General features: G+C 40.4%; 1 protein-coding gene across 1 annotated transcript in view; it reads right to left on the bottom strand.

Moving 5' to 3' along the window:
• The window catches only part of CARPA (Carbonic anhydrase-related protein A), a 66,822-nt gene that overhangs the window by 26,142 nt on the left and 27,412 nt on the right, over positions 1-13,268 (bottom strand). The window contains exons 3-5 of the mRNA XM_066401235.1: positions 12,929-13,065; positions 10,068-10,259; positions 4,435-4,530 (exon numbers count right to left, since the gene is read on the bottom strand). Of these exons, the coding sequence (XP_066257332.1) occupies positions 4,435-4,530; positions 10,068-10,259; positions 12,929-13,065 (425 nt within the window). The remainder of the gene's footprint in view (positions 1-4,434; positions 4,531-10,067; positions 10,260-12,928; positions 13,066-13,268) is intronic.

The following is a 13,268-nucleotide window of genomic DNA, read 5'->3' on the forward strand; positions in this document are numbered from 1 at the left end:
TGTTTCAATTCTGCTCTCCGGAATTGGCATTCCTGTTAAAATGTTACAGATTCATGCGGGTTGGGAGTTTTCTAATTCGAAATTGAATTCGCAGATAATCCAGATCCCGTTCAAACATTTAGCGGGAGGTTCGGCCGGGAGAGCGGCAAATAATTCCACGGAAAATATCGAATACGGTAAACGCAAATATTGAACGAAACCAAACATAAACGAACCAGAGCTCGATCGCACGTAGAAACCGAAACAAAATTGCCGCCCGCTAAATTTATCGCTTGGAAATTAAATACCTGAGGTTTTGCCGCTTTTTAAAATGGACTTTGCGGCTGAAATTCTTGAAATTTTCCGGCGATAACGGGGATTTGTGTGGACCTATCAGTGTTTTTGTGGACCTGGCCTGTGGAGTGGGCATTTTGCCACTAGATTTTGTCTAAATTTCCAAGTTTGTACTCATAATTATAGAACTGGCTGTTTAATTACATGAAATTGGGGTGTTTTTCAAAGTGTCAACACCGACCTCCTTTCCTCCTTAACCCCGACCCGTTTCGGTTAATCAAATTTAAATCACTTGGTATTCAATTCTTTCTTGATTGTAGTTTTTGTAAGAAAACTCTCGACCTTAATCGCTTTATGTATTAAGGCTTTCGTGTCGCCTTGAACCATTTTAAATTTTGCGTCGCATAACAAATAATTACCTTATTATGTGTGCCATAACGAATATGTCTTAAAGTCCTAGCTGGTTACATTAGATCACCAGGAAGCTTGAAAGAGACGTGTACCATCTTCCTAACTCTGCATGATTGACTTTACATAGGCGAGAAAAAGCACGTAAAGGATGTTGGGTTAGGGGCTGCGGCAAATACCTACAGCGCCGCCCTCTACATTCCGATTACTAAAGCTCGACAAGTCGTGCAAAGCACCATGTAAATAAGTTAATAAATGCACTGTAGCGGACACGTCGCACAGCCCAAAGCCAAAGAAATTTGAGAACTTCTCTACTACCTCGTTCTAAATATTCCGGTTTCAGATTATTTAAATTTTACTCCGTTCATACTGAGATCTAGTTTAACCAAAATTCCTAGAATCTCTCGGATTTGTCTGTTTAATTCATAGTGTACTTTGTCTTAAAACAGTAACTCGTCCAGTTACGAAATTCCAAGTCCTTTGACCATCATCGCTCTCAATACCGTTGCAATTCTAAATTTGTCGGCTAATTATAGTTATTACTGCTAAGCTGATAATGAGCAAAGACATTGGGTTTGTTTCGAATTAATTCTCATTGTGCTCTTACTATTTGTTGGAGAAAAGTGTCATTTTCAATTGAAACTCAGCACTCTAAAGATTTTGAATAATTTCCCTAAACAAAATGATTAAGTGGATCTAGGTCGGGTGGTTCAGAAGGCCGAGTTAAGTGTTGGAGCAACAGAAAAATACTGCGGAAGCATTTTTTTAAGCATACCTTTTTTGCATAAAATGAATAGTAAAATCTAAAAATGGAGTTGAAATTTAAAAAAATGGCCGGCAGTTAACACAAAATGGGAAAAACATTACCATGAGCCTCGTAGCGTCGCCCCTGATTTGAATCTTTTTATACCGGTAACGCTCAAAATATCCGTCCATTGAGGATAGTTGATGTGTCAAATTTGGAAGAATTAACTAGCCGTCACTGAAACAAAAAGCAAAAATTCCTCTTTGGCCGCTATGTTTAAATAGCTCTGGCGCGCTTTATTGAGGCGTTTACGAATGTACATTCAGTTGATATTTTTATCTTTTTTCTTAATGTATCATCATAAAAATCTCTATTTCTTCACGGCTTAAAAATAATTTCTACTATTTACCGGTTCTGTTTGAACTTGCTTTTTCCATAATACTGGATCGGTTTCGCCCGGTCCTGGTTCACAGCATTTTCTCCCGATTTGAAGCAGAATTTGATATACATGAATTTAAATAAACCTAAATAGATAATCTAAAGGGTTCATTTCGGGCGATGTGAGAGGCTTCTAGGCGAACGCATATTAATATAACCTCATCGCTCTAAATGTCTTTGAATTCTGCTTAAATGAACTCAACTATCGTGTTGATTCGTCCTAATTCCTTTTCTATTATTCACAATATTTCCTGTCCTCAACGGCTTAAGAAAGCAAACCTTCTATGGCAAATCTACGTTTTTCAAATGCACTTTACGTACCGCTTTGCCTCGACATAAATAATTTATAAACTCCCGCTGCGGAGGGTCATTGCATACGGTTAAAAGTAAAACGGCTGTTACGATTATAAATGCAAACCTAAATTTCTTTCTTTTGTGGCTCGGGACACGACATATGGTCGGCTGTAAAACTGCCGGAAAATATTTCCCCATTTCAAAATTTAGAGCTATATACAGGGTGGTCCAGATGCGCATTAAACATTTAAATTGTTATGCGAAAACATTTTAAAGTCACATCAAACACTTTGATTTCGCTATAAAAAAATCACCCTGTTTATTGTCAATCGTGGATTCTCTATTGAGAAGCTTTGGAAATGCCATTTGAGGTTAGTTCGGGGTACACGTTACGGACATGCAGATGAGGCGCAGGCGCCTGACGCAAACTCATGGGCCACGCTTAGTGCTTTAGAAAAAGAAACCTACAGATTCGAGTTCTTTGCAGCAACGGTGCATGCTGGATTGTAACGCGATTCACGACGATGTTCATTACAATGAAAAACGCTCGTGTTAAACTTCTCGGATCACTTGAGCGGCAAAGTTTCAGGTTTATTTCACCAAACGGTGAAGTTACAGCGACGAACCCTCGGGCCGTGCTAACTAACACGCGCAAGCGAGAAACAATACTGATCCTATCTTCTTTGTGTCCCTTTAAAATCTGGAGTACTTCAAAAAAGCAACCCTCTGCGATCCCAGAGTTTTTTTTTTTTTAATCGATAATCCACAATGAGTACTGAGCATTATCTGCCGAGCGATGGTACTGCGCCAAGGCGGACGACCAACAGTCCGACCGGGGCTACGGCCGTGCCAGTTCGAAGGGGGGAGCTCCGCTCTCCAAACTCCGAAGGGGGGCCCCGGGCGTCCAGGTTTGACCGGGAGAGCTCGGGTCTTCAGAAAATATAAAAAATACGCGTGTTTTAATTTTTTTAGTGGAATCTGCGGTTAAAATATTTGTACAGTATGTTCCTTCGCCTGAGGCACCCTGTACACGGCCTGGCAAGCGAGCTCTCGGCGAGATTTGAATGTGACGCCTATGGCGGACCATCGGTTACACTGACCAGTCCTGTCCCATAAAGTCAAACGAGCGAGAGTTTCCAAATAAACGTTCAAACTGTCTCCACAGTTTCCCAATAAAAAGCGAAAATGAACACTTCGTGTCGCGTCACGCGTGCATTTTCGCAAAATTATCAGCCCATTGCTGTTCGTTTATTGAGTCCCAGGACTCGTATTATCGTTTAACGATATTTCGTTTCGTCCTCTATTTGCCCGTTGCGAGTTAATAATTATCCAGGCCATTTTCAATAATTAAACCGGTGTAATAAAACGTTGTGTCTGCGAAATTGGTTTTCCCAACCCGAAGTCATCTAACTCACTTATTTAAGCACCTGAGTACAACCGATTCGGGCCGAATTTTAAAAGCTAACTTCTCGTTAAGTAAAGTTTATAAATCCATTAGAGAGAAGTTCAAGAAGCTGCGAACACCTCCTCAAGGGAGAAGTAAAACTCCTGGGGATAACCCCGGCATGAGCCCTGTTATCCCTTTAAGAATTTCGTCCGCAGGGCCCGGTTTAAGAAACCACCAGGTATTTCCGTGAGTGGGACACAAATTTTGATCCTTAAAATTAGCAATTCTTGTAAACAAGGCCCGAATTAATGCGAAAGACATTTCGGACCCGGTGGCAGGTGGGAGGGTATAAAAATGGCTGTCTCGCAGGGCCTGGAATGACCCTCTGCTAGGCCAGAAGCAGCTGCTTTAAATCGTAGCACGTGTTTATGATAAAATGGAGTTGAATTGGGTTCAGAGCGGAGCTTAAATCTTTGAAGACATTAGGAATATTCTTTGTAATGGTGTTGGGAGTAAAACGCTCCTCCGGCCCTAGGCGAGGCCAATCCTTTCTGGGAGTTCTGTGACGATGAATAACTGACAAGTTAATTAACAGCGGTGCGCGAAAGCCATTATCCAACTCCCTTTTTTAATAATACCATATCAAAACCTCATTAATAATTAATACATCAAACTTCTGTGTGAAGTGCTAAACGAGCACAAAGGAAATTAAACGAGCTTATGAAGGAAGACAGGTAATTATAAATTTTCTTAGAGGCATTAGCTAACTTATAACTCGAGCCAAAAGGCAAATCTTGCACTTTGTTACTTTACATACTAGATTTGGAGATTATCGTGTACTTTCTTAATTAAACTCGCATTAGACTTAGGAGACAAGAAATCGTCTTACCTGTACCATTAGCGAGATGGCTACGATGCCTTGCGACTTGTGCTGCGCCTCTGACATGTTGTGATACAGTTCCTTGTTGAATCCGTAGAACTGGATCTGGAACGAGAAAATTTAAAGAATCTACGTGGTTTGCATGTGAATGCGGTCTAATCTCAGCACTTTCCTGGTAAAAAACACACACAATGATACACTATATCAACAATATGCCCCGGCTAGAGCCGGCTTCTCTCCGGAAGCAGCGAGTGTTCTATTTTCATAATAAAAGACATTATACTTGCAGAAGCCGCCATAAAAGTGCTTTAAGTATATGGATCATCAAGATTACTTTCCGCAAGTATAAAGAGTTTGACCTCGTACGTCTCTTTCTTAGAAAAGATCATGTAGCTGGTAGCTGGCAAGAGATATAAATATCAACCGAGCACTGCTTTTATGCGGGGTTGCCTGCGAGAATAAGATATCTGATCACGCGATTCGCGATTTTGAATGAAAAAAATTCCCGAATGAGAACATCCCTGGATAAGGTCATAGATAGGAATTCGGCGGCGAAGGTCTGGATATAGACGTAGAAACCTCCCAGGCATTTGCAGCTTATACGCCCGTCATCAATATCTCGACATTGGCTAGCCTAAACATTGCCTAAATTGCCCCGTTTCGACAAACTGTGTTAATGGGCTAAATGGGGCTGCTATCAGCTTTAGTTTCTCTCTCGGCGCAATTTAATAAGGCCTCCTTTGGAAGCATCCCTGGCTGCACAGGATGCAAACTCGCGAGATATGACGGGAAACGGCACCTCGAAAATTTCGGCTTTTCCTGAAGTTTTCTAAATGGAGCCGTCGATACCTCAGAAACTCGTGCGGCGAGATCTAGTTAATGCTGCTCACTTAGCCACCCAAGGGGAAGTAAGCACGTATCCGTAGTTTATTGCTATGTGCTCGTAGCTTATTTAGCCACGTGCGCGTAGTTTGTTTTTCACATGCCCCGCATTACTTTTCAACTCCCGTAGCGGGTTTCTACGCGTCCGTAGTTTGTTTATCACGTTCCCGTGGCTTGTTTTTCACCCGCATTATTTTTTCTTTTTAATTTGAACTTTCGGGACAATTAAAGACTTTCGAATACGTTTCGAGATATCGCTCGCCCTGAGCACCACTGGACCAAAATCGTCAATCACCACCACTGGCGCAACTCCCGTTTGATTTTTCCCATCGAGTGTGCGGACAGCGGCTTTAAATCAGCACCACTAATTGCTTCAGCATTGCTTCTGGAACTTCATAATCCAGATCGGCGCACTGTCGCTTTCAGTTTCTGAGACATGCGACTCGCAATTCCTCAAGGCTCCTTGAAAATCGCGTAAAATTGAGGTTCCTAAACTGGAATTTAGAGGTTCAAGAGTCGGTCGATCAGACCAAAAAGCGGCACCTGGAAATTTTGGAATTTCCCTTAAAATTCGCAATGTGGAATCCTCCGTGATGCCGCGTGGCCCTGGCGCCGTTTTCTGTGATTTTCAAGGTCCTCCGGACCGCACGTCTTTGACCCGAGATGAGGTTCCTTTGAGGGCCGATCCGGGCGCATCAAGTGCCCCTACCTATCATTTACTTAACGTATATAATTAGATTAATTGAAATTAGAAAGCACTTCACCGGCTCGATGAGGATTATTCGTCGAATTTGATCTTTCTTGGCTTCCTCAGCGCAATATAAGCCATTATCATCCTGTATGAGACTCTTAAGAGAATCTTAAATATCTGGATTACTTCGCAGATTACCTCGCAGCTCCAGCAAAGCTAATCTCGTGCGTCTTAGTAGCACAAAAGGGTTAAACTGCAGGAACTGGGGATAAAGAAGGGGAGTTATATGAAGAGTTATAATCTTCAGTCAGATGTATTTTTTGCGCCCAAGCAATGGGTTTAAGTTTCCAGATTTGCATGAACACGACTTTCAAATAAATTCAGATAAAAGCCGCCACCCGCCCCATTTAAACTTATATACTCTCATCGCAGACGGCAATGTTATCTACCACTTTTATTGTATTTTATACCCGAAAGTCTGCCCTTTCTAACACAAATTCGCCGTATTGAATTTCCCTCGAATTCAGCCTGATGGACTGGGATATGTATCTATTCCGTTATTACTTTATTTCCATCGATTTGGCTTTTCTTTTGTGGCGAGAGACGACTTGAATATATTTCCTCTCGGGGCCCCAATGCGTTTCCCCGGTGGAGTTCCTGATAAGTACATAAATGTAGTACAGTGGCATCTTTTCAATTCTTCTCGATGTACACTCAGCTTGATTAAGTGCTGAATTCTGAATGGCCCACCAGCTACGTCACGACGAAACTAATCAATTTTGACCCGATTTTCTCGACTCGTATAAATTCAAAACATTTGAACTGTAAAATTGAATTTACATTGGAAACAGTTTACCAATACTCCGGTCGAAATCAATTTATATCCTCCGCTCAAAAAGTAAATGACTTATTAAACAAACTTAATAAAGAGCTGAAGTTTGCTTCATTGCACCCCCAACTTCGAAGCCATTAATAAACTGAGATTGCAACTTATTGGGATTCAAACTTAACCACAGGCGAAAATTAACGAAAATTAATGAAACGCTAAATTAAATCAACCTGGGAAAGTTTCGACAGTATCAAATCGATGAATAAATAAGTCACTTTTAAGGCAAGCAGGGCCGGATTCGCCGCGAGACCTCGGCGCTCGCGAAAATAAAGACTTCCAAAAAAAAGAGCCGGCCCAGTTATATGTGCGTTATAAACCGGAGAAAAAAAGGCATAAACCATCTTGTTACGAGCGAATAAAAGTTTTGCCGAGCACTTTAGATCATCAAATCGGGACCCGATCTCGGCTGAAAAATGAGTAACTGCCCGAATGTGTATTGATTCTCCATTTCATGATTTATTTAGAAATGTCGGGTGCGTGATATCATGAATCTTTTAGGTATGTTTTGATATATCCTGGAAAACCAGTTAGATGCGAAACTTTATTCCATAACCAAAGAAGTACATATATTTCGTTTCCACCAGGAAACCTCTCTAATGCTCCTTTAATCGACAATGTCTTATCGAAAGCCAAACCCGAGCATGTAAAGTTTGCAAACTCACTTTTAAAGGTCGTATATCGAAACTCAACTTTTCGACCAGGATAAAACTGGGAACAGAGTCGAGCTTGGTTTAACAATTTTTATGTTTATGTTTGGACTTTTTGGTCTGAAGCTTTTGGGCTTAAAAACTGTTCAAAGTTCGAATTGTTCCAGAAAAGTGAATCTCGAAGGCCGTGAGTTAGGCTGAGTAGCTCATACTCTCGCCACGTGGTAAAACCACTTTATGAACTTTGAGGTGAGGTAGACGGAACAAAACGTCTTTGAAGGTTTAATCTTTTTTTTTTCTGGTAGTAGGAAGTTGAAATTCGCATCTTTACACGTTAGTTCAGATTGGCTGAGAATTATTTTTCACCATTTTTAAGCCAAAATTCAGCTCCACACTGGCGTATCAGGAAATCATTTATCGGTGGATACAGGTATAAATTTATACCCAACTTCTAGTAGCACCCCTAGTATTCCTCTCTATTTATGGGAAACTACGAAAGCCTTTATTTATAAAAATGAAGTTTTTCGTGTTTCCCCATAAATAATAATCTGATGGAGCAAGATCTGGTGAAAGTGCCGGCCAATGTGTTTCTCCATTGTTTGAAATTGCTAAATGGGGAGAAAATGAAGATTTAACTCCAAGAGTGCCATGATATTCCTACAAAATGCGCGCCTTCATTCTGTATCTCCAGGATGTAAGAATTAAGAGATATGTATTTTAAACGAACGATATTTATGTTTTTTCAAGCCTCTCCGCACTGTTTAATGAAACTTGTTAAGTTTTTCTGTTACAATCTTTGTGGAAGTAGAAGAATGATCAAAAATCTAATATGGTGGTCTTTTTTTTTGGAGAAATCTTACACAACTTTCACATTGACCCACATCCCAATACAAAAAAAAAGACAAACCCGAAAAGGGCCTGACAATACCTCATCAAGCTCTTTGTCTACTCCGGCAACCTTATTAATTCAGTTCCTTATGCCCTGAAAGAATGGTTTGTTCCGTTTTAACGAGTCAGTGGCAACATCATTTACACCGAAAACAAGGATACGTTGGTGCAAAGAAAACGCTTCGTTTTAAGGAAATATAAGACATTTTTAGAAGAGGAACTCGTTAAAGTTGAGCTCGCTTGTTATAATGGGCCTTACAGAAAATACGTTTCGTCGCGATTGATTTGCGAGTATCATTTAAATGATGCCATTATATTCGAAAATACGAGAATCTCTTGGAAATTTGCAATTTGTCTCGGGTTACGTTGAACTTCTTTGGAAGGTTTGCTAATACGCAAACGCAATTAATCGGTCTCGAATGTAATATTCGATACTTCAGTCGATATCTGTGCGTTATGAGAACCTCGAAACCTTACGAACTCAATTAAGGGCTTTCCGCAACTCAACAGCAAATTAGTGATTTGGTTTGCATTGTCGATTAATACAATTATTAAATTTCAATTAAAACTTCCTGGCATAAAGCCCTTTGTCGTCTACATTGAGATTCAGAGTGTACATAATTGGATTGAAACTTTGACGTTACGTCGACAAAACAGGAACAATCTTTGATTTTTGAGCTTATACAGAGTGTCCATTTCTAGAGTTTAACCATGCGGATCTCGGTAACTGTCAAAGATGCGGGAATATACGTTGATCGGAATGAAATGAGACACAGGTTGGCCGGCACATTCACCAGATCTATCCCTATTATACTATTATCACATATCGACATTAATCAGCTGCGAAGGAAAATCATTGCAACTTTAAGAATAAATAAGAAGAAAAAGGGACAAATCAGAAGAAGAGATGTTTTAAGGTGAATGCAAAATATAAAGAGACGCATAAAGCTCTGCTTGGAAGCGGACGGTAAACCCTCCCAGCACCTCTTGTAATTTTCTATATTTATTTCTCACTCGTTTCAAAAAGAGGATTTTTAATATTCGCACCAGAATTATCGTAATGAGAAAAAAGGTGGAATTAAAAAATTTCTAAGTCCAAAATGGCCCTCATAAGAAAAAATAAAGTTGATGATAATAGTAAAAAATTGAAACGTCGGATTTCAAATATGACATCACCAAGTTGTAAGAGAAAAATATGGCAATGATAAAGTGCCAATAATTTTTAATTGCTCCAATTTACCCGACCTCGTATGTTTTATGGTTCCTAAGATTTCTAAGGTTGAGCCCCAGAAACAGATACCTTGTATACAAATGAAAGAATTCATGGAATGTTTCACCTCGTGAAAAATGCTAAAAAGGATGAAGATTTATTCGCAATAAATACATTCGTGCGTCGCGTGATGGGTCTTTTAGTAAGCTCCACTATTCTCATAACGACAACCACTACATCAAACTGAGTGACGTGCGGGATGTCTTTATTTTGTATTCAGCGCGAATCCGCAAATAAAATAAAACTTTCCTTACGAGAGAGGGCAAGAAGGAGATTTCCAAGAAACGAGACCCTTACTTTATGTAATGGATTGTTTATTTATTTACCTTCTCTGGAGAAAATCGAACGTTCCGTAAATTAGCAAAGCAAACTTACCTCTGCGGGAAACGCGTAACCCTGGATTTGGTGCTCGGAACCCTGTTGATTATCCGCCCCATAGTGGATATAAATCTCTTCGAATTGATAACGGTACGCCAGCGGCCCTCCGGATATGTTTACGTGCTGTTTAGTGTCTTTTTCTACTCGAAACACTAGGGATTGGCCGGTATTGTGTAGAGTCCCGCTAACCTGAAATCAATTAGCTTTTGTTGACCTGGAAATGCTCAGAAATTAAATCGACAAAAAGTTGCAACGAATTCCTTCCATAAGCGACCGGACTAAATGTAGAAAGTGTTTTTTTGCCTACAATCTACCGGACTAAGACATGCAACGCGAAGCAGCGTGCGCGATTGGCGTATTTAAGGTTGCCTACTCTCCTCAGTTCTCGATCAAGCGATTTGAATTAAGCCTTTTAAGTACCCATGAGGATTTGATGATATTCATAATTCTTCTCGTAACAATCAGTCTCATAAGCTCTGCGAACAAATGGTTTTGGTTTAATAAAAATGCACACCCCCTTTTAAGATTCCATTAAATTCAGAATTTATGACCCAGCAAATGCTTGTCAAAATGTTTTATATGATCATTATGGCTCCTAATGAGCTCCTAGTGACAAAGCATGTCCACTCAAGGGCGCGTTTGTGTTTATTTTTTCATTCATTAAAATAAATGTTTCCTTTAATCTTGAAGGTATTTACGGGTCTATTAACATCACAATTATTAATGCATCGAGGTGAAAGCTTCCGTTTTAATCAGTTTCGAATTTCCCCATAATTCCCTTGATAATTGCGGGTCTTGTTGTAGTTTCGGGGTGAGCATTCAGAGAATCCACTTCCGACTAAATATTGCTTTTAAGCTGGTGATTTGTACGCGTTAAGTCTGGACGAACTACTATAATTTTCCGATTATCGGAAAGATCTGATAATTGAACTCTCTCTCACTAAATTATGATGGAGTTCGATTAATGCATGAAGAGGTCCCCGGTTATACACTTCGGATTGTGTTTTGCAAATCCGCGGTATTAATGTATGAGTTTCTATATCAGTACCTTTGTTTCGTAGCAAGCGAAAAAGCTCTGTTGCATAAAGCAAATTATGGTCCCTGGAATGGAGCTTAAGCGGCTATTTGTCACAGGAATATATGTGCCTGAGCCTGATATTGTTTTCTTTGAGCACGTCCGTATTTACGATCGAGAGACTGAATTATAAAAGATTAATATGCCGTTGGGGGTTCTGTCAGTGAAAAGAAAAATGTTTCCACGAGGGTCAGTTTTTACATTTATTTCCCGGCTAAAGATTGGTTCTACTGGTTGAAATAGACCCCTGAAACTCCAACCCGACAGATGGCGCTGGTGAAATAATTTCCTACAGGCTGAACCAATCGACAGTTGACGTTGCCAATATCTGTGTTTAATCGCCTCTAGATTAACCGAACCGAGCAGATCTAGTAGAATCCAATTGGTCTTTCGGGTGCTCGGGTCAATCAAATGCCGAACTTGAATCACATATGGTCATCATGGTTCTTAATTTTCTCAGATCTTTCCTGCGACTATTTACTTTCAGCTTCGTTGTTTTTAGCTACAAACCGACCCCGCGCACTAAGTCCTGCTGCTTTCACTCGAAGGTTTGGTCCAGATGGAGCAAAAATGACACGGTAGATGGCGCTGGTGGGATATTTTCCTACAGGCCTAACACATTTGCCGTTGATATTGTTGATTTCTGCTTGCACTTAATTTACTCGAGACGGAGCGAACTGACGAGATCTGGTAGGATTGAAATCTGTCTTTGGGGCGCTCGAGTTAATTAAACACAGAGCTGGAATGACGCATAAAATCGTGCCTCTTTTAAGACCGTGACCCCCCATTAAAGACTCTTTTAAATTCAGATTACACCGAATTATTTTAAATTCAGGCTACACACTTCGGCTCTATGATTTTCTACCTCAGTACCTTTATTCTATAATAAATGAAAAAAAAATCGGTTGCATGAATCAAATAATAATCTCTATTTAAGCGGCTATTTGTCAAAAGAGTGTATGTGCCTGAGCCTGATATTGTTTTCTTTAAGCACGTCCGTATTTACGATCGAGGGACTGAATTATAAAAGATTAATATGCCGTTGGGAGTTCTGCCAGTGAAAAGAAAAATGTTCCTCGAGAGTCAGTTTTTACATTTATTTCCCGGCTAAATATCGGTTCTCCTGGTTAAAATAGAATTCCGAAACTCCAACCCTGCAGTTCTCAAATGGCCTTTAAATTTTTAATAACTCGTCGTGGACAAACGACCCAAGTAACGTTCCTTTTACCAGAAACAAGTTGAAAAATGTCGACGGTCATCTATCACCAGCAATGGTCCGGAATCAGGACGATGTGAAAGGGCCCTTTCGCGGGCCTCCGCTAACGATCAAAGCCATTACACTGACAGGATTTCCACTTTTTGCCCATGGCCCAATCCGCCCTTTATTCAAGTGCAATATAAATATTTTAGTTCCCGATGTCTGCGTATTGATTAATAGGCATCTTCGATAGCTGGTACATCGTTTGGCCATTAGCGATCATTGGAAATGGTGATTCGCGACCGGTCCGAATGATGTAGCGAAAATATTGATGAAGAAATCGACGTTTCAGGGAGATTTGCGTCGATTAAATACTCCGCAATGCAACATAGATTTAGGGCCGAAAACCACATTGAGGCCGCAGCATTTTCATCAGTCGTAAAATTGCACGTTCGTTTATGCTGCGAATTCGATTGCGGAAAATTGGGGGATTGCACCCCTCTCCTGAACCGAGCTGAAAGCAATCTCCATTGAGGACGGTCCGAAAATTAAAAACAAATTCAAAAAAAACGTGCTCAAACTTACTTTGTGCTTGTCTATGTGCACGTGTCTCAGGTACGGGTCGAAGAGCAATTTGTCGGGTTCTACGTTGACAGGACTTTGCCTCCTACCCCGGGAACACATGTTCCATTGCGGATTCATAAGGCCCCAGTATGCAGGACCTGAAACGTGTAACAACGGTTTTGATGAAAAAAAAACTCTAGGCATTAAATAATTATATCTCTAATAACAAACAAGAGAACTAATCCTCTGTACGTGACTAAAAAAATCCGAATGTTTGCTCTGGCGATATAATAGGTGTGTGAACCTCGCATTTCGCTCCATGTTTCATAAATCCCAGAGGTTTAGGTGCGTGGACACAGCT

The sequence above is a fragment of the Euwallacea similis genome, chromosome 22 (genome assembly GCF_039881205.1).
Source record: "Euwallacea similis isolate ESF13 chromosome 22, ESF131.1, whole genome shotgun sequence".
NCBI lineage: Eukaryota > Metazoa > Arthropoda > Insecta > Coleoptera > Curculionidae > Euwallacea > Euwallacea similis.